A 27795-nucleotide genomic window follows, 5' to 3' on the forward strand; every position below is an offset into this window, starting at 1 on the left:
TAGGTTCCCTGACGGGCAACCAATGGGAAGAGGCAGGGAAATCGTTCACAGCTAATCATGACTTGGTTGTAATCTAAATTTATATCCATATGCATATCTGAGCAACTGAGGGTTTTTCTAGTGCCTCTAATCTGTACCAGATGGGTTTTAATAAGAAGAGTGTATTTCCCAGAAGAAAGTCCTGAGCCCTGCCTCTAACAGAAGTCACCTGACCCCACATGGAGATTCTGCCAGGGGTCAGCTACAGGGTCTGAGGCAGCGGGGCTGCCAGAGGAGATAGGCCCCAGGGTCAGAAGAGAGATGCCTGCCGGGCTCTGACTCCAAGCTGAGCCAAACCATTCTGGTTTACCAAGCAATTCTAGAAAACTAATTAGTCCAAGATGTGAACCAGACTAGAATTGCTTCCTTTGTACTGGGAGTGGAATCTGACTTCATTTGGGACGATGTTGGCTTCATTCTCCATGGATGTTTTGGCTTGGTGTTCGGCCACCGTGGCCCTCCAGAACTCTTGGGGGACCTGTGGTGAGGGCCTCAGAGCTGGCAGCGCAGAGCCGACCTTGACCTTCCTAGAGCAGTCTCTGCTTGAAGAGCTGTCACTTGATTGGGAAAAGCTTGGCCTCTTCTCAGGTTCCTGACGGTGCCAACTTGCCAGCTCCCAGCCCAGGCGGCACAGCAGGTTAGGGCGTGGAAGCGGCATGCTTCCCAGCAAGGTCCGTGAGAAGGATGGATTCGGGGGGAAGGTCACCCCATTCAACGCCAGTGCTCAGCAGTGGTTCCCACGGAAGGTGGGGCGGAGTCGGTGCAAGAATTTAGGGCTGAGGGTGGGAGACATTCTGGCTACCCCCTCCCTTGACCATCACCTGCAGCTGTGTAGCTGGTCCCTGTGAGATTCCTTTCCTAGACTAAGGGTGCTCACAGGCAGGGTGGGCTCTAAGGCATCATGGGCCTCCCCAGACCCTCCCAGCCAGGCCCACGCCCCAGAGTCCTGTGTCCTCCCAGCCAACGGTGGAAGTTAAGAAACCACAGCCCGGTTTCCCAGGGCTGAGCTCAGGCCAGGTCTCAAGGCCCTGCCCAGCCAGTGGGCACCTCCCAGATCTGCCTGCCTGAGTATTTGAACCCAGTCCTTGTGGGTGGGCGCAGAGGGGACATACCTGCTGGCCCCAGACTTGGCCTGCCAGCTGGGGACAGAGGCACAAGGCCTTCTCACGCCTGGGCCTCCAGTTCCAGGCTTGTGCCCCATCTACCAACCTGACTCTCTCCCCAAGGCCCCTGCCCACCTCAAGGAAGAACAGAGCCTGCTTTGAGCTGGAAATTGGAGGCGTTTCCTGTTTCATGTTGTTAAGACACTGCTTATAGGACTGTAATCCCAATAAATCATATGCTTGCTGAGTGGGGCAGAGGTTTTTGTTTTTCCCCAGGCTGCAGGGACCTCTTAAAACCAAGGCCTTAAGAAGTTTATTCTCTTTCATTTTTTTAACGGGGAAAAATGGCTTTTGCAGGCCTGGTCCTATTGAAGGGCCTTGTGAGCCCATTGGCTTGATATTCTCAGGCTCATCTGTATGATTAATTTAAAGAGAGAGGAAGAGAAACTGAGTCATGACACATGGGGCTGGGCCCCCTGTTGCTGCTGAAGGGCTCTGTGACCTTGGGTGAGATGCTCGGCCTCCCCGGGTCTCTATTTCCTCCTCTTCACCCCCCTTCCTGTTAAAGACCCGTTTTCTTTGGTGTATTTTACACCTCCCCCACGTGACATTAGTTGCTATTTTATGCACACAAAGACAAATGCTCCCAGTCGGTGACCCTTTTAAGTGGCTTTGTTTGTCACGGTAGCAGCCTGACCGGATGCGGATGCGCTTGCATGCGTGCGTGCGTGTGTGTGTGTGTGTGTGTGTGTGTGTGCATGCGCACGTGTGTGGTGTTTCTGAGGTTGGTTAGGCCGCCAACGGCATTTAGGGGCGGCAGGTCCCTCACAGTCATCCCGTGCGCACCCCGTCACCACCTCGCATGTTTCTGACCTCGTGGCCCCTGGGTCTGTGTTGTCGTTGTCCCTTCCCCTCTTCAAGGTTCTTGACAGCCAAGGCCAAGGGCCTGCACTGCCAGAAACGGTCTCCAGATCACACTCCACACAGTGGTTGTGTTTGTTGCTGTTTTATGAGTGGGTGGTGGGCAGCTCGCTGGCAGGCTTCTGCAAGCTTTACATGTTTATACTTGCTGGAGGGTTGGGGTGTGTGGAGAGGGAATTGGCTGGACTTGAAGAAGGCTGGAGCTGAGGCATTTAATAGGACCAGATTCCTATAGCCTTTTCTGCTATTATGTATTTTCTCTATCGACAGACACTAAAATGGTAGTAATAGTTAACCTTTACCAAGAACTTACCATGTGCCAAATGCTGTGCTAAGCCCTTTATGTACATAACTTCTGACCATCTTGTGAGGTGGTCCTGTTATTTATACCCATTTTGCTGATGGGGCAACTGAGGCTAAGGGAGATAAAATAACTTGCACCCGATCACAATTTAATTCATTGAGAGTGCAATGGATTGCAGCCTAGGGCAGTCAGCCACCAGAGCCTATGCTCTTGACCTCTGTATAGTATGTACAGCTGTTGTCATGTGGAGGCTGTGAAATAACAGCAAAAGTGTTTCTCATGATGGAAACTGTCTAGAAACCACTGACTTAACACCATCTTTAAAAGAAAAACAGGCCCAAAGAAGGTAATGATCTGCCCAAGGTTACAGAGCCAGTTTGGTTGCTTCCTAAAACTAGGGCTGTCTCCCAGTGAGGATTCAGTGTGGGATCCTTAGATCCTTAGGCCGAGAGCATGCATATAAAGCACACACCATCCTAGAATTGGCTGGACTGGGACAGAATCCCAGCCCCACACCTGAGAGCGGCCTTGCCTTAGGGATCGACTACATTTGTCTAAGGCAGTGGTTCTCAATGAGACTTCTCAGGAGTCCACAGGGTCAAAATTATACTCACAATAATAAGGTGTTATTTGTCTTTTCACTCATTTTCTCACAAGTTTCCAGGGAGTTTTCCAGAAGCTATGTGACATGTGAGCATAGTATCACTCTGATGGCTGATGGGATATGAGTTTGTGTTTGAAGTTTGAAGTTCTCTGAGATGTTTGAAGTTCTCTGTTTTAATTTCTGATACAATAATTAGCGCTAGAACAATACACATAAATAAAAGCTCTTTGGGGGCCTCAGTAATGTGTAAGAGTACAAAGGGGATTCTGAGGCCACAGTGCTTGAGAACCGCTATTCCGTGGTGCCAGACCCAGCAAAGGGGAAAGTCAGTGGCTTGCAGCCACACTCAGCCTAGGGAAAAGGCAAGAAGAGGGAAGCAGGCTTTTTTCTCTGGGAGGGAACCAAGCAGAGAGACCCTGGGGATGACGCATACTCAGTCATTCCCAGCTTTGCTCCTCTAGAGCCTTTTCACTCCACAGTTAGGATGCAGCCATGGCCAGTATAGATGGGAGTTTTTATAGGGATTTTCCAGAATGTCCAGGAATGCAGGCCAGTTTCTCAGCATGCCCAGTGGGCTAGGTGAAATTACCAGAAAGGAAATAGTAGCCTGGAACCCACAGGCCAAGGGAAGGATGTTACTGAGAAAGTCCATGAATTGCTTGTCATTTTACCTTCCTATGGGCCGCAGGTCAGGGAGGTGGGTAGACCAAGGAGAAAGGCTTGAAGGGGTCATTTGGGGGCTGCAATGGCCTTGTTTGTGGACAGGTGGGCACCGGCCACCACCCCAGAGGCAGGGTGACAATTTTAACCCTGAAGGATTTTTGTATGTTGAGAATATTAATCAGTGTGCAATTCAGGAAACAGAAAACACCTTAGGTGTTTTAAACAGGAAGGGATTTAATGCGGGGAATTAGGTGCCAAAAGAATCATTGGAAGGACTCAAGGAGCAGGTTCAAGGCTGAACCTCCAGGAATGACTCCAAGGACAATACAAAACTTGCTATCAGGGGGGCTACTCCCTCTGAGATAACCCTGGAAACTGCAATTCAGGATTGAAGCTGGAGTCAAGAAGTTTCTGCCCTTGCCTTCAATAGCAGTACTGCTGCCTCTGGAGCACTCAGGAAGTTGGGAAATGGACACCGGAATGCTCTGTAGGGGGAAAAAAAAGTCCCTCATGTTTTATGAGTTGGCTTGCTAGCAGAAACAAGCAAAGGGGACACAAAGGTGGCCTCTGCCTCACATCCATTTACCAGATCTCATGCAGCTACGTCTTAATGGTGAAGCCTAATTTGCAAAGAAGTCTGGGAAATGTAGTTTTCAATTTTCCATGTCTTCAGCTAGGATGGTAAAATGGAGGCTGAATGAACCAATTCCCAGTATCCACCCACCTGTTATCAACACTGCGTCTTTTCATGTGCCGAGTTATAAGAGGCACAAGGCGGGAGAATGAATCATGACACCATCTGATTAGACTTCATGGTTTCCTGAGTTCCCTCTTGGATTTCCCGTAGTGCAGCTGGGAGATGCTGCTTAGAGCGTTCGTGGCCACACTTGGCTCTTTGTCTTGGCCGTTGGCCACAATAGGGAAGAATGGCTGGCAAATCCAGGAACTGCCTTTTTGTTTACCCTTCAGTCTCCAATGCTGGTGGTTTAGATAAAACCTTCCCCTTGGATCAGAAGGACTGACATGTAGAAGTATGTCTCTGAGCTTGACTTGTAGCATTGGAGTGTAAGAATTGTAAAATTCCAAAATAACATTTGGGGGGAATTCAAATGGGCGTTCACAATTAAAGAAGATCTTGGAAACGGGAGTAATTCACAAAGGGATTGTTGTTCCTTCCTGGATTCTACAGGCTCCCCCCAACAGGGTCCTGGCTTCCCACTCTAACGAGTCCACGTTGTGACTCTGAAAAGTATATGCCATTCTTTTCTGGGCAGAAACAGGACTTGGTCCAGAACTGATAACTTGGATGCATTATGCCACGTTCCTGATGCTTAGCCATCCTTGCAGTCATTCGGTTTATTGAGGATCTGTTGTGTCTAGGACCTGTGCCGGGTGTATATAAATATATATATATATATATATATATATTTTTTTTTTTTTTTGCGGTACGCGGGCCTCTCACTGTTGTGGCCTCTCTCGCTGCGGAGCACAGGCTCCAGACGCGCAGGCTCAGCTGCCATGGCTCACGGGCCCAGCCACTCGGCGGCATGTGGGATCTTCCCGAACTGGGGCACGAACCCGCGTCCGCTGCATCGGCAGGCGGACTCTCAACCACTGCGCCACCAGGGAAGCCCTGTGCTGGGTATATTTTAGAGAACCAGAGATGATGAAAGCATCGTTCTTGTTCTGAAGAGGAACAATCTAGTCAGGAAGATGAGACGCATTCATTCTGGAATAGAATTCTAAGGGATCTTGGAGAAGGAAGAGATTATTTTCTTTGGAAAAGGGATGTGGGAAGGCTTCTAGAAAGAAGCGGCATTGGAACTAAGCCTTGAAGGATAAACAGGATCTGGATGGGCAGAGGTGAGAGCTGGTTCGTTCTTGTGAGGAGGTGGGAACGGGAAGGGTGGGCTTGAGAACCACGAATGCCTGATGGTCAGGTGTGTCCTGATGAAAGGTGTGAGTCAGGCTTGGAAAGTAAGTTGAGTGAGGTTCTGGGCATCCTTGAAGGCCAAGGCTACAAGGCTTTCCCAGCCTGTGGCCGCCTTGTCACCATAGCGATTGGTACACTCAGTGCACCAGTGAAATGGCTCAAACCTAGAAATATTTTCAGAAATGACAGAACCGGGACATCAAAAGAATTTCCAAATGAACCACTTTCAAGAATCCCATCTGATTCTCTTTTTAAATAAATAAATAAATAAATGAAAGCATCCTTTGCCCTCAAGAAGAGAAGCTTTGCAAACTTCGAAGGTGACCTAAGCTATTGAGATCTGAGATCAGTCATTTGAGGGCATCTTTAGGTGATTCCCTGCAGTTGATTTACTCAGGAGCTGAGGGGAGAGGATGGAGGTCATCTTCCTGGCCAGAGTACCTCTCTGTATGTCTAGGGGAAAGATGGTGACAGCAAGGGCCTAACACACAAGGATCCCAGGGTATCAGGTGAAGTGGGGTGTGGAGGGGGCATGGGGGGCAGTAGGCATGAAGCCAAGACCGGCTGTCGGGGCCGCTCCACAGCATGGCGTCTGCTGGGCTGTGGAGTGGTCTTCCGAGGTCTTCACCATGGGAGATGGGCCAGAATGGGCGGAGGACAGGAGTCAAGCTTGGTGGGGTGGGGACGGCAGGGCCTGGGGCCGGGAGGGACCGGCCCTGAGTGGCAGGACCATGGTATTGCTCAGCACCAGGGAGCACTAGTCGCTGTCCTGTGAATGGTGCCGCCTGCTGGCACCCAGAACGCCGGTGCCCCCTGAGTTTGTAGCTCAGAGGCCTTGCTGAACCAACCGTCTCTCCCTGCCTCCTCCTAGCTGCCCCACACCGTGGCCATGGGTTCTGGGTGTGACATAGGTCCTGGGACAGGTCCTCCCTGGAGGACCTCGGGCACCAGCCTGGGGCCACCCTGCCTGCCACAGGCAGCGACATAGGCCCACCTCAGCCCGGGGATCAGTTGAGGAGGGAGTGGCTGTCCACCACACACAGGTAGTGTGCCATGTGTCATCTCACGTGGCCTCACGATGATCCTGAGAAGTGGGGACTGCCCCGTCTCACAGGTGAAGAAGAAAACAGCCTCGGGGTGTTGTCTGTGGTGATGCAGGGGCACAGCTGGGTTTGGAGCCTGGGTCTGCTCGACTCTTCCCTCTGCACCCCAGCACCCAGAAGGCAGGCATCCTCTCCCCTCTGCAGGGAGGGAGACCCCGTCTGAATTCTGTGGAGGGGATAGGAGTCCCCAGCTCCACATGCTGGCAAGCCCCTTCCTTGATGGGCCACCTAAGGCCCTCAGGCTCTGCTCGTGGCCCATGACAGGGATTCCTTCCGGGTCCTGACAGCGTTCCTGTAGAATGGGGCAGATCGCGCTGTCCGTGAGGAGAAGAGTCAGGCCCCCTCCACCTCCCACAGCCGGAAGGCTACAGGGGACCAGCCTCCGCGGCTGTCCCGAGAGTGGGTGCTCAAGGGGGTCCCCTTCTGTGCTTCAGGGAGCAGCCCGCCCAGGCCTGACCCCCTCTCTCTGCTGCCTCCCAGGCCCTTCATGCTGCTGCCGCCGCTGATGGAGTGGATGCGCGTGGCCATCACCTACGCGGAGCACCGCCGCAGCCTCACCGTGGACAGCGGCGACATCCGGCAGGCGGCCCGGCTGCTGCTGCCCGGCCTGGACTGTGAGCCCCGGCAGCTCAAGTACGGAACCAGGGAGGCGGGGGGTGGGGGGGAGCGTCTCCATGCCCAGCCCCCGGTCGCTGCTCCCTCCTCCTCCTGGGTCAGGAGCGGGCAGCAGGCAGGGGCTGCAGCCGGTTCGTTCGAGCTGCGCTGAGGTGCTCTCTGCACAAGCCCACCTGTTAGAACTGATGTGTTCTGGACCTTGGCTGCTCTCGGCTGCATCCTCTGCAGCCACGGGTCGGGCCCGCAGAGCAGACTCCCATTCGGATTTGGGTGGGAGAGCTTTCACAGTCTGACTCTTCGGGCCATTTGGGGGTACGCAGCAGAAGTGGGCCCTCCTTCCTGCGGTTGCCACCGTTTTCTGGAGCACTTCCTAGGTGCAGGCCGGTTCTGAGCCCTTCCTTTTTACGTGCATTTTCTCAGTCCTCGTGACAACCTCAGAGAAGAAGGGGCTTTAATGCCCATGTTTCAGATGGAGAAGCTGAGGGTCAGGAGGAACAGTAACTTGCCCAGAGATACTCACCCAGCAACATGACCGTGCCCGAATTTGAACCCAGGCCCATATGGCCCCAAGCCCGGGCTCTTAGTTACCTTCTCAGTGTGCCTCTCTTGTATTGGACTGGCCTCCTGAAGTTGTTTCAGAGAAGCGTTCCTCTGGCCATGCTTGACCTGGAAGAGGCTTGCTTTTTTTCTTTTTTTTTGTCTTCTGTCTCCATTGCAAATGCCAGGACCTCGTTCTGTGGCACGTACTTTTTACTCTTTGGCCTAATCACAACTCCAGGCTGAAGCCACCTATTGGAAGCTTGCGGTGTGCCCTCTGCAGACGCAGGTTTTATCTGTGACTCTCCTTGGTAAGATGGCTTGGCTGCAATGGGAGTCTGGGCCACTCTCTGCCGTCTCTTTGGTGCTTCGGGGCCTCACCAGGAAGCGCTGAGGGGAGAGGGTGGAGAGGCAAGAACTGGAGCTCGGCCTCGACGACTGAGGAGTGAGAGTGCGCCTTCTCTGTGCAGAAACTGTACGGCCGAGAGCTGTGGCGCAAGGCCAGAAAGCTGGAGCTTCTTCCTCCTCAGAACAGTCCCCTGAGAGATTATGTTAGATGGGAACTTTGTCTCTGACAACTGACAGCTCCCAAGAGCTCAGAGCACATCTTTAACGTGTTTGTAGAACAGCCGACGTACATGCTTTTCCTGTCACCGAGCGTGACAAGGCCAGTCACTGCCGATTAGATAGTAATTCCCAGTCCTGCCCCGCCAACCTCATCCTCACACCACACATCAGCCCAGCACAGTTGTGTCACCTCTCATAGGGAGGCCATGTCCTAGCAGGAAGAGCCACGCTCACACACCCCGGTCTCTTCTGTGCAGACCCGAATGCTGTTTCAGTTCCTTCCGGAGGCTGGATGCCCGAGCGGCTACTGAAAAATTCAACCAGGACCTGGGTTTCCGCATGCTCAACTGCGGGAGGACGGACCTCATCAGCCAGGCGATCGAGGCCCTGGGTCCCGACGGGGTGAACACCATGGACGACCAGGTGCGTTCTGAGCGCTCCGCCAGCCGGGCTCAGGACCAGAGTCCACAGGGGTTCGTGACCACTAGAGCCGGTGGCACAGTCCCTTCTGTCCCAAACCTGAGACCCGCCCACTCAGCTCTGTGCTCTAAGAGGTGGGCTGCCATCCAGGTAGAATGTCAACTCAGAGACTTCCCTAACACCCCTTGGAAATCCTTTGTAACGGGGATTCTGCTTCCCCTCGCTGGAAGGCTGGAGGCTGCCCCATAGGGTGCAGGGCTGGGAAAGAGTCCAGAGGAGTCAGCTTGATAGCGAGCTCTAGATCATAATCACTGAGACTTGTATTTGGAGCATCCTGTGTGCCTGCCACGTTCCAGGCCTGTAGAAATCCTTGCCTTCATGGGTTAACATTAGAGGAGACAGATACTAAGAAACACACACACACACACACACACACACACACACACACAATACAGAGTATGTTAGTGAAAAGTGCTAAGGCGTTAAATGAAGCCAGAAAAAGGGATAGAAAGTGTTGGAGGCAATTAACAATTTTAGGTAGAATTTAACTTGAGTTTTTTGGCTCGCTTTGTTTTTTGTTGCTTCTGTGAATAGCTAACATTTATATAGCACTCACTGTGTTCCAGGCATTGTTCTAAGCACTTTGCACAGAGTAACTCATTTAATCTTGACCACAGCCCTATGATGTAGGTATCATCCCCATTTTATAGATAAGGAAACTGAGGTACAGAGGTCACACAACTAGTAAGGAGCAGAGCTGGGACTAGAAGAACCCAAGTGGTCCAACCCCAGGCTCTTCACCGCTGTGGAAGATGCAGTTTGTGTATTTGATGTAGTTTTGTGAGCTCTGCAATATATAGGTAATGGATTTCCTATATGGGTTTAGAAACCCACACAGAAGCATGAGGGAAGTTAAATGCCAGCTGAAGGGTCACATAGCCCTCTCGGATGAGATGACAGCATGGTAGAGAGCATGATGAGGTGCCCGGCGAACCCAAGCCAGAGTGGACTTTGACAGGTCGGGCTTGAGCAGCCAGGGAAGGCTTCCTCCTGGGGGATCTGAGCCAAGCTGGAGTGAGGGGTGGTCGGATGCAATGGAGAGGAGTGGGGAAGGCATTCCAGGGAAAGGAGATGCTGGGGGCAGGAGCATCGGGACGGGACAGTCGGGTGCGTGCTAGGACAGGGATGCTGCAGCTGAGCTCAGGGAGGCGACAGGCTGGGTCCTGGGATCTCCCCGAGGTGCCTCTGTCAATGCAGGCTATGGGGCTTTCATCCTGGGGGTCATCATCTTCCTCCAGCAGTGCGGTGGGGAAGCCTCAGACGGACCTGGAGTTTAGTCCTCCTGTCATAGCTGTGACAGCTTGGACAAGCACCCCTCTGAGCCTGTCCCCTCACCTCTAAGATGTGGGAATAAAGTACCCGGCCCTTAGGGTTATCGTGAGGCTTTCACATCAGGCACATAGTAAATGCTCAATAAATGTTCGTTCAGTTTTTTGTTGTTGATACGGTGATGATCATCCCTGAAAGCTGTTAATCAGCCTCTTTTGATTTAGCCTCTTTAGGTACCTGCAGTGGGGAGGGGCCAACACAAAAAAAGTAGTTTCTCCTTAGAAGGCTTGTAGCCTGGTTTACACTCCGAATCGTGTACAGATGTGTGGAGAAAAAAGAAGGCAAGCATGTGCCAAGGGGAATAAAACAAAGTCAGATTCTCACTCGGTGGCCGTGGGCTTTTCTCTAAATGTTCGGTCCTGTTTGTTCCCTCAGCCTCAGTGTCTGCAGAATGATCTGTGGGTAAAAAGGCCTCTCACCCATGATTAATCTCGGGCCATTTCTTTATCTCTGGGCACTAGGCAAGGATTTATGAGGTAAGGAGATCTTGTCTACACACAGATAACCTAATAAGTAACATCGCGGGGCTCCAGACAATCGCTTGCCAGCATCCAGCTGTGGAATAACACTTTCCACCGCTGCCTTTGCTATTACTGGCCACAGAGGAGATTCCCCGCCAGGGAGGCAGCTCTGTTAATCGCCCACCTAAACTCAGGGAGGGATTGGGCCTCAGCTTTCAGAAAAGCTCGGAACTGCTCACAGCACGAGATGTTAAAGTCAACCTCTCCACCCTCCGTGAGATGCCTCAGGGAAGAGCTTCGCAGCTGAGGCAGGCCTGGGTTCCAGCTGAGTTCATCCTCTTACTTACTGAGTGACTGTTGGGCAAGTTAATCCCCTTCTCTGCTCCTCATCTGTGAAGTGGGGACAACAACAGAACCTCCCTAATAAGGATGGTATGGCCATTAAATGAGACATGCATGTAAGTCACTTCACACGGTGATTTACCAGCACGGGGCCTGGGGTGGGTTTGGATGTGGCAGTGTAACATAGTAGCAGTGATAGAGTTGTTGTGTTATTTTAATTAGTTAGTTTATCCTTAGTTAGCTGTACTAAGCACTTTATACATAGTAACTCATACTCTTTACAACAACCCAATGAGGTAGATACTGTTGTTATTCCCATTTTAAAGATGAAGAAACTGAGGCACAGAGGAGTACAAGTAACTTGTACAAAGTTTACAGCAGAAGTAGCCTTTGCACGGGAGTCTGGCCATAGGGCCTGTGCCCTTTGCCCTTCTGGCGACCTGTAGTGCTCATGGAAATGTCCCCTCCTCATCCTTCAGGTGTCATACGTCCAGTGGGCCTAGGAGGGGCAGGTTGTCTTGTTCAGCACAAGACACAGGATTGTTCAGGATGAGCAGCCGGTCAAGCAGGAAGACCTGGATCTGGTTTCTGGGTCAGACACCTATGGAACACGTGTCCTCATGTTCTGTTTGCAGACAGTTTAGCATCTGCCTTTGGTTCATGTAGGGTATGACGCCGCTGATGTATGCCTGTGCTGCTGGGGATGAAGCGATGGTCCAGATGTTAATTGATGCTGGAGCAAACTTGGACATCCAGGTGAGAAAGCCCCCAAGGGCTGCACCGGGCTCCTAACCCAGCAAGAGAACACCCCAGGGTCTTCATCATCCATGCTGGCTGTGATGTTTTGGACTAGACGTGTCTCAGAGGACTGAAGACGCAAGATGCACAGAGATCACAGTTAGCAAAGAGGGTTTTTCCTCAAGATTTGAACTTTCTGTCAGAGAGGAAGTGAGCTCAGAGGGGAGTCGAGCAGAGAGAATGGCTGTAATTCTGTTACTGTAGCACCTGTCCCATTTTATCACCTTAATCCCCAGCCATCCCCACCATCCCCAGATACTTCTAGCTCTACCTCCCTCTGAGGCATAGTATTCCCTCTCTGCCATCTCTCTGCCCAGGGCAGACATCACTAATTGAACATCCTTTTGAGCCTTTTCCACAGGGTACTCCAGGCAGACATTGCCAATCGAATGTAGAAAGCTCTTGAGTTGACTCCTAGTCACCATCCCTGCAGGGCTCCCCTTAGCTCAGGCACCGGTGTCACCTGCCCAGGAATGTCACTGACCTAGGAAACACTGATCATTTGTGGTATTTTTCCAGGTTCCAAATAACTCTCCCAGGCACCCCTCCATCCACCCTGACAGCCGGCACTGGACCTCACTGACATTTGCTGTGCTGCATGGACACATCTCTGTGGTCCAGGTGAGCTCCTGCCAGGTATGCAACATGCCCCCAGCTTGCTGAGTGGGTTGAGTCCCAGGCGTAGCCCCAGTCTTACCTGTGTGAGCAGCAGCCTGGAGTCAGAGACACCAGAGGCGCTCGTTAACGGTAGCTCACTCGGTCAGCAAAGACCCACCTGGTCTGCCTCCAGGAGCAGGCTTCAGTGTGAGGATACATGTGAGAATTTTAGGGAGCAAGATGCAGGCCCAAGTAGCACCAGGCCTGCCTGACGTCTCTGCATCTGTGGGTGGGTCCTGGGGCGTGCTGGAATCTGGGATCTGTGCAGGTGTGCTCCGTTTCTCTCCTCCAGTAATCTTTCCAACCGTAGCTGTTTTTACTCCCTCATGAGCTCTGCCGGTCTATACATCATGCAGTCCTTCCGGTACTGCCCCTCCCCGGTAGCCCCTCCCCGGTAGCAGGCGTAGTCTCTCAGCTCCCCAGTTCCTGAAAGAGGACTCAGATTGGCACAGCTCGCCTGTCAAGCCAAGCCACACTGTGCCCACCTTGGTCCCAGTAGCTGTGGCTGGCGTGAGGAGGGGGTTCAGGCCTAGAAGTGGAAGCTGTGGATGGGGCATGGTGACACTGCCACTCGGCTCCCAGACTCCTTCACTCCTTAGGCCACAGGCCCACAGGATTCCAGACTCCTTCCTGGGAGTTCGTATTCCACCCTTGCTGTCTGCTAGATTGCCGGGCCTTTGAGGGCAGGGGTCATGTCCGGCCTATTCATCGCTGTGCACCCAGGCCTGGCCTATAGGAGGGATGCAGTAAATGGTGGTCAGTGGGCTGACTGCCACATCCTGCCTGCTTTTTGGTGCGCGTCCTCCTAAGGCCCTGAGCAGAGTTCCACGCTAGCCCAGACTGGCCTGCAGGGCTGTGCCCTGGACTCACCTGGACTGGTGCCCATTTTCACCCTGACGGGCAGGCCTCTTCCTCTTCCACCTTGGCGCACTGGCTCAGGCAGAGGTGCCCTTTCTGCCTGACGGGAGCCTCCCACCAACAGCCGCCCCCATGCTCCACGCTGTGGGGAGGCTGAGAGGTCAGCCTGGGCCCCTCGGACCTGGTCTCCAGGTGACGGGGCCGCGGCGTTGCCTTAGCCGGCCGAGCACGGGCTCTGAGGGGGCTTTGGTGTCCGGAAACCTGGGAGGGTTGGAAGGCGGCTCCCTCCAGAGCAGCCGGTCAGGAAAGGTGAGATGGAGCTGAAGTCACCTCTCGGTGGAGCAGACCCACCCCTGCCCCAAGGCAAAGCCAGCCGGCTCAGCTGGAAGTGCTTGGTATCTGTTAGCCCTGCCCCCTCTGTCCCCTGCAAGAGTGCCCTTGCTAGAATGGGGAGAGGCCACCTGGTGTCCCAGACAGGGAGGCCCCGCCCCAGCCCCGCACTTCCCAGCCTTGGGTAGCTCACCGAACCTCTCTGATGAGAACCCTAAAAGCCACTAGTCATTGAGCCCCTATGGAGAGGTGAGCACCGTTTCACTTCATCCCCAGCAAGGCTGCAAGGCGGGCCTCTTTTGCATTTTCCAGATGAGGAAGACTGAGGTTTGGGGAGTTGAGGTACCTGCCCCAGGTCACCCGCTGGTCTGTGGCCAGCACTGGCACTCGGCTCTAACGCCTCTGCCGTTCCCACTACCTCTGCTGCCTCCAGAGCCCCCGTTTCCCCCGGTTGATTGGGGGGTGGTGCCTTCTTTTCTGCTCATCTGTGTGAGTTCTTACAAAGATCACTGCAGCCAGTTTGTAGGAAACTGTTTGAACGGGAGAAATAGCTCAGAGGTCCCTGTAGCTTAGGGGCTTGGTCCAAGGCCGCAGGAGTGGAGGTGAAGATTCTAGACACTTAGAGCCCTGAAGGTAACCAGGAGTTCTAAAATTCTGGTTGCCTGGACGCCTGGGTGAGCCGGTCCTTGGTCACATGCCCCAGGAGGGAACTACAGGCCCCTCCCCAAAGCCTCCCCTGAACATGCCCCAGACACTCCCTACCACACTGAAGTGTCCTCCCTGTGCCCTGGAAGTTGCTGCTGGACGCCGGTGCCCACGTGGAGGGCTCGGCAGTGACGGGTGGCGAGGACAGCTACGCGGAGACACCCCTGCAGCTGGCTTCTGCAGCCGGTAGGTACACCGCGGCCCTGCCCAGTGAGGGTCCCCTACTGCCCCACGGGTCCGCCTGTCCCTCCCCACGGTGTCACCCAGCCTGGCCGAGCTGCGCACGCAGATCCCTGTGGCGAGCCTTGAAGCCCCTCCTTCTGGGTCCCAGGGGCTCCCCTTCACCCCATCGTCCGTGTTTCTGCCACACTCACTGCCCAGGCAGGCCCAGCAGAGGGGCAGTGACACGGGCGGTGGAAGCATCCTTGGTCCACCTTGTCTTTCAGGGAACTACGAGCTGGTCAGCTTGCTGCTCAGCCGGGGCGCCGACCCCCTCCTCAGCATGCTTGAAACCAACAGCATGGCCTCCTCCCTCCACGAGGACATGAACTGCTTCAGCCACTCAGCCGCCCATGGCCACAGGTACCCGCCCGGGGTTCCTGCCCCGTGTGCTGTGGGGCCTGAAGCAGGCTCTCAGCAGAAGAACTAGGCCTGGAGGTCCTTCCAGAGGTGGGGGCCGGGGATGGCTGCACGCACACCAGCCGGAAAGAAGACAGGGCTTCAGGCAGCACGGGGGCCCCAGATGTTGGAGGCCCGGGGACGCTGGGATGCTTAGACGTCCTGCAGCCAGTTCCTGGCAGACGTGGGACTGCAGCAGGCCCTCCCATTGCCCCGTAAGGCTCTCCACCCTGCAGCCACCCAGGACCCCACCCCTTCCCGTGCCCGGGGTGCTTCTCCGGTGCCTGCAGTGGCCTGGGGTGCTAGGGCCTTCCACACAGCAGGCCGAAGATGCCGCTGGTGGCTCTTCAGGAGATCGCATCTCGCTCCAGGAGCAGATGGTGGACCTTGCTTTGGGGGGGCCGGGGCTGCGAGAGGGCAGGGCTGAGAGCAGAGCCGTTAGGCAGCTCACGGGGCAGAGGGAGACAGGGAAGAGGTGAGTAGAAGGCAGAGAGGGCAGGCGGGACACCTGCTTCCCATTCTCAAGCCCAGACTGTGCCCTTGCTGTGGCCCGTTCCCTAGCGGGCTTCTCCCCGCCTTCTGCGCCCAGCCCCCGCTCTCACCCATCTCCACCAGCCCTGCCCTCAGGCACCACCTCGCAGGGCACGGCCTCCAGGCCTCTCTACCCCGCCCAGTGCCCACGTTTTCCTCCCCCGCTGTGGCCTCTTCACCCCGCGTGGAGTTGCCCCTCTGCTCATCGGCTTCCCACTCTCTCTCCGGAACACGGGCTCCCTTGGGTGGGTGCGGTGGGTGCTCACTGTCCCGTGCCAGCTCACGCCAGACTGGGTGCTCTGTTAAATTGCTGAACTGGCAGAGCTACAGCGGGATGACCCAGGTCCCTCGAGGAGGTCCCCGCCAGGTCTCCATCACACAGTAGGGGAAGGTGGCGGGGGAGGGGTGGGAAGGGGGCAGGGGAGGGGTGTGCAGGGCCACTGGGAGGAGGCTCAGCCCCAGGTGACCTGTGGGCCTGGCCCTGCTGCAGCCTGCCCAGAGCCCCACCCACAGGCTGTGACAGAACTGAGCCTGGGGCTTGAAGCTCTGGGTCTGAGTCTTCATCCTGCTCAGAGTGACCGCAAGCAGGGTGTAGTCATCGCCCACGAATGGCGAGGTACCTGGGGTGGCTCAGGTTAAATGCAGCGGTACATGGGAATGTGCTCCATCGGGCATCCAGTGTGCTACACATCTGTGTGTGTTAATGAATTCAGTATAAAATGCAGCTCCACTTCATTCTTATTAATGGAGGGAAAGGAAGAAATGAGTATAAGCATGTCCTATGTTTCAGACACGTTTACATGTGTAAAGTTGACTGCTATTAGGAGGACTGCTAGGTATCAGGCTCTGCATCTGATGTCATCACACTGGCCTCACGTTAACTGGGAGGTGCCCTGTCCTACAGATGACAAAGCCGTCAGGGCTCAGAGAGGTAGAACAACCTATCCGAGATCACACAGGATGGCAGAACCTGCTTGGTCTCAAAGCCCACGACTTCTCGGCACTACCTGGATGGCAGAAGGGAGAGGCCTCCTGCACCTTCCCCTTTACTCACCCAGGTGGCCAGGGACGGGGGTCGCTGGGAGCCCTGGCCCAGCCTGCCTGGGAGGGGAAGACCGTGAGCCCTTTGTGCCCGCAGATGCCCCATAGCTGCCCATCTGGACCACGGGGCGCCAGAAGGCAGCTCGGCGGGTGCCGTCCGTGGCGGAAGCCTCAGGCATCACCCTCCGTCCCTTTACCCACAGGAACGTCCTGAGGAAGCTCTTGACGCAGCCGCAGCAGGCCAAGGCAGACGTGCTGTCCCTGGAGGAGATCCTGGCTGAGGGCGTGGAGGAAAGCGACGCGTCGAGCCAGGGCAGTGGCAGCGAGGGGCCCGTGAGGCTGAGCCGCACGCGCACCAAGGCCCTCCAGGAGGCCATGTACTACAGCGCGGAGCACGGCTACGTGGACATCACCATGGAGCTGCGGGCACTAGGTGAGACCTTGCAGCGTACGGGTACACACGCGCGCGCGCGCGCACACACACACACACTCACACACACACACACACACACACACACACGCTCTGCTGCTCCTCAGGCCAGGAGCGGGCCAGGTAGCTGAGCATAGGGTGGGGCTCAATTCCCCCGGGCCTGGTGACTGACAGCCAGGACAGGAGCTGCCCTGAGCCTCGGACAGTCCTCCGTGGGGATGGGTCTCAAGAGCCTCACCCCAGCCCTGTGCCCTCAGGTCCCCCAACCTCCCTGCTCAAGTCCTGGGATGTGTAGCTCTGGGAGCATCTGTAGCACTAGGGGTCTACATTTCTGGTCAGCTAGATGCTCTCCAGTCCCCCAGCCAACCTCCCCACCTCCTTGGAGCTGCAAGCCTGCCAACTCCTCCTTCCCTCCCAGGAGGCTGGTCAGACAGACAGACTTGGGTGAGAGCCTGGCCCTGCCACGTTCGCTGGTGCTGATGATCCTCCTCTATGAATGTGGTGTCGTCACATGCAGCTCAGAGCCCAGTGCCAGCTCACCATCAGCACTCAGTGCACGATGACAGCGTCGTTACTCTCCCGGGGGCCGTGACACACGAAAGCCCGGCGCTGGGCCAAGGCAGCAGGAGGCCACATGGCCCTTCTGTGGCAAGCCAGCCTCAGTGATCTTCTCTGTGAAATGGGCTCCTACATACAGTCAGTCAACCAGGGATGCTAACGTTACGCACGTCATCATGGGGGGCAGGGAATGCCAGCAGTCCTTTTTTAACCCATGGTGAGGTGGGGGAGTAAGAAGCAACCCCTCTAATTATCAGAAACATCACTAGTTTTTGTCGTGATCTTTACACAGTGGTTGTAAGTTGCTCTGCGGCCCCGCCAACACACTCCAGGGAGCTGGTAAACAGTAATTACATGGCACTGGATATGCACAAACAGACCAGTGAGCTGGGCGCTAGGAAAAGCCCTCTGCGATAGGACGGGGTTGATTTCAGGCTTCTAGACAGGCAGGGAGCCCCTGGGTCCCCAAGCACCCTGCATATCCTCCGGGTATCCGAGTCTCCCGGGCTACCCCTCGTAATTATAATGGGGCCTCCCCCAGTAAGTCAGTCCGGGGCCCAACAAGGAGTGGGGCCAGTGTGTGCTGGGATGGCGCTTGAAAGTCCCCAGGCTGAGCTGTGGATTTTCAGAGCTCGGGCTCCCTGCACCTGGTCCGGAGGCATTCCTCCACCTCATCTGACACGAACCTGGGGAGCCCTCTGATGTCTCAGGGAGGCCCGTCAGGGTGAACGGAAGCTTTGCTTACTGGCTACACCGAGGGGGCTGGGGGCTGCCCCCTGCTCTGCAGACACTGGGCGCATCGCAAGAGAGCTTGCCAGGAAGGGGTTCGTCGGGAGGCGGGCTCGGTGGCCCCCGCAGGGAGCGCTCTGCCCAGGGGTGACTGCTGCCTTTCCCCTGCCCGGGCCCAGGCGTCCCCTGGAAGCTGCACGTCTGGATCGAGTCTCTGAGGACATCCTTCTCCCAGTCTCGGTACTCGGTGGTGCAGAGCCTCCTGCGGGATTTCGGCTCCATCAAGGAGGAGGAATACAACGAGGAGCTGGTGACCGAGGGCTTGCAGCTCATGTTCGACATCCTCAAGACCAGCAAGGTGAGTGTCTCCGGGCAGGTCCCTGCCCCAGGCTCAGAGAACCCAGGCTCCAGAGCCCGCGGCCCCAGCAGACCATGGGACGGACACGGAGACTGACGCATAGGCAGACAGACACAGGGACAACCCCTCCCACGGACGGATGGACACAGGCACCTTCACGCACGCAGGTGGACGCCCACCCCACACGCAAACGCATACCTCCTGGCTGCAGAGGCCGTGGATTTGTCTGGGCTGGAGCCCGGCCAAAAGAGCGATTTGGGGACTCAGTGTTGAAGGGACAGGCCCCCCTCACCAGGCCTCCTCCAGGAGGAGCAGAAGGCGGCGGCTGCTCTGGCCCTGGCCTGGACTTCTGAAGTTGGCCCGATGTAGCAGGAGCTGTAAACAGACGGCCATAGGATGGGGGGTTGAGCTCATGGCCCCTCCCTGACTCTCCCCCCACAGAACGACTCTGTCATCCAGCAGCTGGCTGCCATCTTCATGCACTGCTACGGCAGCAGTCCTATCCCCAGCATCCCCGAGCTCCGCAAGACCCTGCCGGCCAGGCTAGGTGAGGCCTTCCCCGCTGGCCACCCGCGCTTGCCAGGCCTCCCTCCCCTCCCTCCTCTCCCCTCCCCTCCCTCCCCTCCCTCCTCTCCCCTCCCCTCCCTCCCCTCCCCTCCCCTCCCCTCCCCTCCCCTCCCCTCCCTCCTCTCCCCTCCCCTCCCTCCTCTCCCTCCTCTCCCCTCCTCTCCCCTCCCCTCCCTCCTCTCCCCTCCTCTCCCCTCCCCTCCCTCCTCTCCCCTCCTCTCCCCTCCCCTCCCTCCCCTCCTCTCCCCTCCCCTCCCCTCTCTCCCTTCCCCTCCCCTCCCCCCTCCCCTTTTCCTCTGCCCTCCCCCCTCCTCTCCCCTCCCCTCCCTCCTCTCCCCTCCCCTCCCCTCCCCTCCCCTCCCCTCCCCTCCCCTCCCCTCCTCTCCCCTCCCCTCCCCTCCTCTCCCCTCCCCTCCCCTCTCTCCTTTCCCCTCCCCTCCCCCCCTCCCCTTTTCCTCTCCCTCTCCTCTTTGTCCTCCTTCCCCTTCCCAAGTGCCATGGCCTGGCCTCAGTTTCTCTACTCTCCACATTCCCCACCCCATCCGCCCCCAACACACACGTAAGAAACCCCCGGAGGCAGGCTCCTCAGTCACCCCCTCTCCTTCCCTACTGGCAGATCCTCACTTTTTGAACAACAAGGAGATGTCGGACGTGACCTTCCTTGTGGAAGGAAAGCTGTTTTATGCACATAAAGTCCTGCTGGTGACAGCTTCTAACAGGTAGGCAACCCAGATAATGAAGTCTCAGCTGCCGGGAGGCTGGGCAGCTTCATGTGGATACAAGGTGATGGACAGGCTGGAGAACAGCCTCTGCCCCCCACAGGGAGGTCACCGAGCACGGAGGCCCCATCCGCCCCACGGCGGGCACGGGACAAGTTGACAGAGGGACAGTCGAGATGGGACCCAGAGTTCTCCAAGAGGAGCTCTGAGGCTGTATTCTTTCTGGCCAACTTGCTGCCTTTGATTATTAGAAAACATAAATGTTCTGGCACAAAAGTCAGTTTTCCAGCTGCAGGCGTCACAGTCACTCGTCTAGGGGGCAGTAGGGACAGGACGGGGCTCAGCCCAGCCGTCTGGACGATGTAAAACGTCACTCGCCGAGCATTATTTTGAGAGCACGGCAGTAACTTTTAAAATGCTCCTGTGCCCTGGTGGCCAGTCAGGTGGTGGACGGTGCCGTTGCCACACGGCCATGGAGTGAAAGTCACGTTCAAGCCCCGACCTGTCTCATCTCCTTGGCTCCAGGTTCAAGACACTGATGACCAATAAATCAGAACAAGATGGCGACAGCAGCAAAACCATTGAGATCAGTGACATGAAGTACCACATTTTTCAGGTATGTGGACCTCAGTGCTGCACGCTTCTCAAGGGATGCCCCCTCCCCCCAGGAGCCCCACCCTGGCTCGTCCGTCTGGGTAGGAGCAGCCGTGAGTCGGTCATAATCTTCCCCTCCGTCCCCAGTGCCTTCTGTGTTCTGCTGAATCTCAGTGGTCAGGTTGGAGCATCTAGGTTTTTCCCAGGCACAGGTAGCCGTTCCATTGTGACTTTGTAGCTTCAGAGCCTGTCTCGTGGGCCCTGAGCTCTAACCACTGGGTGAGGGGTCTGGGCAGACCGATGGACGTGTAAGGACAGGCGCACACCACGCGTGCAGCATGTGAGTCCTCATTCCCCGGAGTGAGCTCCCAGCATACAGACGTTGCCCGCGTGCTTGTTGGGAATGCAGAACCTCAGGCCCCAGCCCAGACACCCCACATTTTAACAAGACCCTGGTGGGTGGAGGGTGACGTGCGCGTGCGCTGGTGTAAGTCACATCACTCCTCCCGAGCATCAGACCCCAGCCATGCCGGCCAAGCAGGAAAAGCTATGGTGAGCCCATCCTGGGTGTGGAAGACCAAGGTCAGGGCTTTCGAGCTCTAAGCTTCGGAGAACCTCAGAGGCTGCGTAATGGAAACTCCACAGGCTGGCCAACAGGGGTGGCAGGCGGGGTCTGGAGGAGGAGGCTGGCTGGGGTCTACGCTGAGCCCCGGTGGGGAGCTCCTTTCTAGAAAGTGATCTCCAGACTGCAGGCATGACCCTCAGGGGCTGAGACTGAGGCCAAGAGGCAGCTGGTGGGTGGGTCCAGGACCTGGCCTTGCACAGGACAGGCTTGTGACTTAACGGGAGAGCTCACAGCCTCACAGAAGCATGAGGAGCCACCATCTACAAGGGTTTAGTCCCTCTCTCATGTTCCCTATAGTCATTTATTTAGCATTTAGTCACTTACGGGTACTGCGGAGACAGCAGTAAACGGGACAGGGACCCTGCCCTCCACGAGACAGGGTTATGAATTAATGGTATAGGTGTGGTGGGGAAGGCACTGGGAGAGCAGGACGGGGCATCTAACCCAAAGCTGCGGAGGAGGAAGCTTCTTGGAGGACGAGGGCAGCCAGCCAGGTATCGGGAGCTCCAGGTAGAGGAAGAAGTGCACGCAGGGTCCGAAAGCCAGAGACCACGACCTGTTCAGGAAATGCCCTCTGGCCTAGTCCTGGCAGCGATTCAGAAGAACATCCAGAAATGAGGCTGAAGCTGCCCCCAGGAGCCATAGCATGAAGGGCCTGAGCTTTAACCCAAGGACAGATGGAAGCTACTAGGAGGTCACCATCATCACAGACACTTAGCCAGGCATGGTTCCAAGTGCCTTGCCCCTGTTCTTCAGTTAAGCTTCACAGCACAGTCCTAGGAGGTACAGGTTTGTTACCCCCTCTTGGTAGATGAGGGGTCACAGGCACAGAGAAGTCTAGTAACTTGTCTAAGGTCACAGCGCTGAGCAGTGACAGAGCCAGGAGTCAATCTTAGGATGCGTGGAATGGTCGTCTGCACTACCTCGCTCACTCTGGAGGGCGAGGGAGGGACTGGAGGGGCCATGACTGCAGCCAGGGGACCAGTTAGGAGGCTGTTGAGAAACCCAGCGAAGTGATGATGGTGACCGGGTAGTGGCAGCAGGATGGAGGGAAGTGGGCGAGGGGAGAGTGGATGGAACTCGGCGACTCAGCGGGCGGGAGACCCCGGGTCTGGCCTAGGGCGTCTCCCGTCCCCGCTTTTCCCGTCCCTTGAGCCGAACTCACTGGGGAAGGGAACAGCTCTAGAAACTTTCTTGGCTAAGAAGAAGCCCAAAGTCCAGGTGAGTTGGAGCATGAGGTGGGGTCAGGCTCTGACACAGGAGGCGGGTCTGAGAAGCACAGCAGGGATTGGGCGGGAGTGTGTGGGGGGCGCGAGGGCACACGTGTGGCTCGGGTGACCACCGCCATCAAGGCTGCATTCACGCAGCAGGGGAGGATGCCTGTTCCAGGACAGGCCGGGCAGCCCTTGGTGACTTCTCGGAGTTGTCACGAGGGTAGATGGGGACGACAGGTCTAACGTCGGGGCACACGTGAGCCTGGGCATGTTAGCCACTGGCCTCGCCCCCTGGGTCCTCTAGGGACAGAGCTCTGCCATCACTGGGGGGAGCCCGAAGCCATCAATCCAGGGCCAGTCCCCCCTAAGAAAGCCTAAAAGTTTCAGAGCGGCCCCCAAACATCTCATTGGCTCTCACAGCACGAAGAGAAATGGTGGTCACTATTTGTTTTCTAGAACAGGAAACAGAGGCCCAAGGGGATCTAAGCAGTACTATTGTCCAATAGAAAGATAACGCAGGCCACATAGGTAATTTAAAATCGCTTAGTAGCCACAGAAACAAAAAGAAACAGGTGAAATGAATTTTAATAATATTATTTAACTTAATGTAGCCAAGATAGTATCATTTCAACATAAAAAAATTAATGAAATGTTTTACATTCTTTTCACACTAAGTGTTCAAAATCCAGTTTTGACACAACACGTGTTAATTCAGAGCAGCCACGTTTCAAATGCTCAAAAGCCACACATGGCCGGTGGCTGTTGCATTAGACAGCACAGGTCTAGACACTTGCCAAGGTCACTGCCGACTAAACCCAGGCCTCTGGGGGAGAGCCCTGCTATTGTGACATGGCTCTTGACCCCAGGCCTGTCCCTGCAGCATCAGTGGCCTCCCTGTGGTCGCATTCCTGGTGGCCCACTCTGGGCAGGAGGCAGCAGCCCTTTGGGCAGCCAGTCCAGCCCCACAGGCTGCCTGCCGGCAGCCCAGCTCCCTCAGCCAGCCTCCAAAAGGGCAGTTCTGCTCTGACTTCTGTGGACTCGTATGCATTCAAGTGACCTCAGGGAGATGCACGTGCCACAGATGGCTGGGCCTGGCCAAAACCAGCTACCAAATGCAGCAGGAGGCTGCCTTCCAGGCCAGGAAGGGGAGCTGCAGGCTGTCACCTGTCTCCGAGCCTCTGTCCCTGGGCCTCTTCTCACCTAGGGGCTGCCCTGAGGCCATCCCTTAGCAAAGAATCCCTGCAGATGTGACCTACCCCACTCCCAGCCCTGGGCGTTCAGGGATGTCCTGCTGGTGCTGTGCTCAACACCCACTCAGCTCCCAGCATGGGGATGGCAGAGGAAGCCAGGCGTGGGCCCGGTACCACCTGGAGCCGTGCGACACATGGACACATGTGTAACTGTAGGATCGCCATGTGAGCTCCAGCAGGGGCTGGGGAAGGCCTTCGGGGGCCCCCGCCCCTCTGAGGGGGGAGACTGATGTCCCCTGGACAGGCCTTGGGCCTGGAGGAGGCTGGTGGGCCCTCCCCACTCCCCCCCTCCCCCAGGTTGGGCTTCTTCCCTCTGGTGCCACTTCCAGCCTGGGGGCCAGTCCTAACAGAGCCTGACTGCTGGCTGGAGCCATGTTTACTTACACACCTGCCAGCTCCTTGCTGGGGCCGCTTCTTCAGCCAACCAGGGAGAATCATTTTTCTTTTTCCAACTGGGAAACTCCCCAGTCTCCAGCGTGACGGCAGAGCTTGTAACTCAGACCTCAGCGTAACTAAATGTAGCCTCCCTCCCCACAGGCCACCTCATGTGGTGTCCCAGGGCCCTCTGCCCCCAAGAATCCTGAAGGTCCTGGGCTGGTCAGCAAGGTGACCTCTGGACCAGATCCCTGTCCCAGCTCTGCAACTTAACTTTCCAGGAGGGAGTCGGGATCTGGCTGTCACCTCCACGTGGAGGCCTAGTGCCGACAGGGAGGTCAGGAGTTGGGATCCCGAGGGTGGCCCGTCGGACAGTCGCTCCCTGAGAGCCCCACCTCCCCCTCCCCCAGCCCGATTTAGAATTCCGGTAAAAGGAGAAACGAGCGGCATGGTGCCTGGTGGTGAGCTGGAAGGGTTCTGGGGAGGGAGGGCAGCCCCCCTCCCTGGCCTCAGTTTCCCCAGCTGTGAGTAGTATCTGCCCTCCTGGGCTCATAGGTCTGTCATGAGGATTGAAGTGAAACCACTCTGTGGAAGGAAGCTTGCCACACACATTCCAGGGAAAACACAAAAATGTCTGACGAGAGTCGGGGGAGGTGCAGACGTCAGCACACAGAGGTCAGGGGGCACCAGGAGGCCGGCAGCGGCTGGAGTGGCACTCCGGGGGTGCCGGGTGAGGACTGTGGTGCTGTGGGTCCATCTGGCGCTCACACGGGGCCTCTCCTCCCTACAGATGATGATGCAGTATCTGTACTACGGGGGAACAGAATCCATGGACATCCCCACGGGCGACATCCTGGAGGTGAGGACCTGGCCGGCCTGCCCGGCCCCAGGGGGAGGAGCAGGGAGGCCATGAGCCTGGCCCCCAGTCCCGCCATGCCTGTGTCCCTGGCCTGCAACATCTTCCAGGTCTCAACCCTGCTCTCAGAAACACAGCACTTGGAGAGATGAGGAGGGAAGGAAGGTGGCCACTGCAAGGACCTCCTGGTTCCCTGCTGGTCCTTGCTCTTCTGGCGACGGGAAGCGCCGTTCCAAGAGAGTGTGGGAAATGGTGCACCCACGGAGCCCGGCCCCCCGGGCCACACCTCGGGGTTAGAAAGGGCCACCCCTGAGGACGGAAGGCCCAGGAGGATCACGAGGCAGCGAGGCCTCCCCCTCACCAGGTCACTGCTCAGAGAATGGACCCGCTGCTGGCCGGGCACCTGGCTAGAAGGTCACGTAGATGAGCAGGCAGCTTATAGCTGAAGGCCTCCTGACGTCAGAAATCCCAACCGGCGTCTGTCACCCATCCGGTGCCTCCCGAGGTGTCCCAGCCAATACGTAGAGAGCCTAGAGTAGAAATAAAGCCAGGCCGGCAGACTTGACTGGCAGCGGGGGAGGGCCCTGGAGGTCGGGAGGAAGCAGGGCACACAGCACAAAGCAGCCGTTCCGTGATGCCTGGGCCACAGACCTGGCCACGCACACCCACGGCCTCCTTTGCCTCCTGCCAGCTGCTGTCAGCTGCCAGCTTGTTCCAGCTGGACGCCCTGCAGCGGCACTGCGAGATCCTGTGCTCCCAGACCCTGAGCGTGGAGAGCGCCGTGAACACCTACAAGTATGCCAAGGTGAGGACCCCGGCTGCCTCCCAACACACACTCTGCTCCACTGTGGCCTGGCTAGAAAATGCAGGTGGCCAGGCAGCTTTGAAGGGCACTGTGAGTCCCTCTGTAGCCTGGCGTCACTGCCGCCCCGTGGGGCAGCATCGCAGCTTGGGAGCTGAGCCGTGAGCCGGGTGGATCCCAGTTCCCATCCCAGCCGTGCCGCGCCAGGCTGTGAGACCTGGGCCAAGGAGCTGAGCCTCTCTGAGTCAGATCAGTTCCCCAGGCACTACTTGATCTTCTTCCCGGCATGGCCCTCTTTAGTCTTCCTCCTCTCAGCAAACGCTGTGGTCCTCTGCCACATCTAGAAACACTCCCGAAACACATCAGCAGTCCCTCCCCCTCCCTCCATCTCCATTGTCCCCTCCCATGGACAATTGCTGCCCTGGCCTCCACACTTCCTGGCTTTCACCCTGCAATCCACAAGACCCTTGGAAAAGTGTAAAGACCGTGTCACTCCCCTACTTAAACCCTCCAAAGGTTTTCCAGCCCTTATCTGTCGCCCATTACGAGGGCCCCAGGACCCTGTCCACATCTCCCCTTCCGATGCCTCCCCTCTGCCTTCACCCAGCCATGCGGCCCACGTCTCTTTCTCAACTCTTTCTCAACTCATTCCCACCGCAGAACTCCTGCGATCACTGTCCCCTCCCCTCTGGTAAAGCTCTTCCCAAGCCCTGCTGATTTCCCCAGGCCTCCCCCGAGTCACACACCTCTCTGCTCCTTCACCCACTCACGTCCTCACAGCACTGACCACAGTCTGTGGCTTCCTGACCTGGTTGCTTCCTTGGCTTCCCTGTCTTCCTGAACTGGAACATCAGCTCTGAGACAGCATCACAGACCTGGGCCTCGAGGCCTGCGCCTGGCCCAGAGCAGGCACTCCATATTTGTTGACCTAAAATAGTTACTGAGCGTTTACCAGGTGAACACTCGTGTGCTGGGCCTTGTGCTGGACATCCCACAGTGGGCAGTCCCTGCCCTTAGTGAGGGAGCTGCCAATCCAATAGGGATGACTGGCATTCAACAGGCCGTCACCAGCGGGACCTAGGCCAAGAACAAGATTTCAGGGATGTTCCTGGTGGCACAGCTGGGATTTGAACCCCAATCAGTCTAACCCCAAGGAGAGGCTTATGGAAGGAATTCAGATAAGGGGCCAGTCGCCCCAAGAGATAGGACATGCCTCCCCCAGGTTGAGGCTTGAAGCTGGGCCTTAGCCCATGGGTACTATTTGGAGGTGAGGGTAGGGGGAGGTTTCAGGCAGGGCTGTGCTGACACAGTGGGTCTCACCCCCTCCCTCTCCCTGCCCCACAGATCCACAGCGCCCCCGAACTGGCCCTGTTCTGCGAGGGCTTCTTCCTCAAGCACATGAAGGCCCTGCTCGAGCAGGACTCCTTCCGGCAGCTCATCTACGGCCGCAGCAGCAAAGTGCAGGGCCTGGACCCGCTGCAGGACCTGCAGTGCACCCTGGCCGAGCGCGTGCACTCCCTCTACGTCACCTCACGTGTGTGAGGTTGGGGGATGGTTGGCTCTGGGCCGGGCTCTGTCACCAGGCATCCTAGCGGGTGAGAAGGGCCGGGAACAAGTGCTTCCCGGGGTGCCTGGGCCAGCACGTAGCCAGGGCCTGTGGACACACTGGGGCCCTGCTGGGTGGAGGCTGGTTACAGGCCCTCTTGGAGCCAGACCTGAGCAGGCCCAGAGCTAACCACGGGCTCAACCAGTGATGGGCCAAGGGCAGGTGTGGCCAAAAGGTAGCCCTTCCCCCAACCCCTCCCCGACACCTACCGCTCACACCTTGAGGGCCGCCATGCACTCACCCTCGTGTGATCCTGATTCAGCTCTGCTCAACACAGCTTCAGATCATGCCCTCCCCCCGGGGCCTCAGGCAGCTCAGACTGTCCTAACTGGGGCTCTTCAGGGGTGTGGGCATCCTTATGAATGTACAGAATGTATGTTCTGTTTGGGCCCCAGGCCATTTCAGTCAAAACTTGGTATTTTCCCTCAGTGTCACGTCAGAAAGGCTGCCCAAACCCTGAACTTATTCAGGGCTGTGCCTTTGAAAGACTTGATGTGGGCCTCCAGGGGGCTGGGGATCGTGCACAGAGGGTCACTTTGAGTCCATTTTCAGTCCATTCTCTTGGTGTCTGGC

At 56.7% G+C, this 27795-nt stretch overlaps 1 protein-coding gene across 1 annotated transcript in view; it reads left to right on the forward strand.

Moving 5' to 3' along the window:
- The window catches only part of ABTB2 (ankyrin repeat and BTB domain containing 2), a gene marked incomplete at both ends in the record, with an annotated part of 178305 nt that extends 151147 nt beyond the window's left edge, over nt 1-27158 (forward strand). Inside the window, 14 exons of the mRNA XM_079707384.1 lie at nt 7151-7303; nt 8647-8812; nt 11668-11757; nt 12319-12420; nt 14439-14535; nt 14796-14931; nt 16743-16972; nt 18436-18614; nt 19056-19161; nt 19798-19900; nt 20426-20516; nt 24749-24817; nt 25506-25619; nt 26961-27158. Coding sequence (XP_079563510.1) covers nt 7151-7303; nt 8647-8812; nt 11668-11757; nt 12319-12420; nt 14439-14535; nt 14796-14931; nt 16743-16972; nt 18436-18614; nt 19056-19161; nt 19798-19900; nt 20426-20516; nt 24749-24817; nt 25506-25619; nt 26961-27158 — 1834 coding nt within the window. The remainder of the gene's footprint in view (nt 1-7150; nt 7304-8646; nt 8813-11667; nt 11758-12318; nt 12421-14438; nt 14536-14795; nt 14932-16742; nt 16973-18435; nt 18615-19055; nt 19162-19797; nt 19901-20425; nt 20517-24748; nt 24818-25505; nt 25620-26960) is intronic.
- Nucleotides 27159-27795: the final 637 nt, after the last annotated feature.

Source organism: Hyperoodon ampullatus (genome assembly GCF_949752795.1).
Source record: "Hyperoodon ampullatus genome assembly, chromosome: 7".
Taxonomy (NCBI): domain Eukaryota; kingdom Metazoa; phylum Chordata; class Mammalia; order Artiodactyla; family Ziphiidae; genus Hyperoodon; species Hyperoodon ampullatus.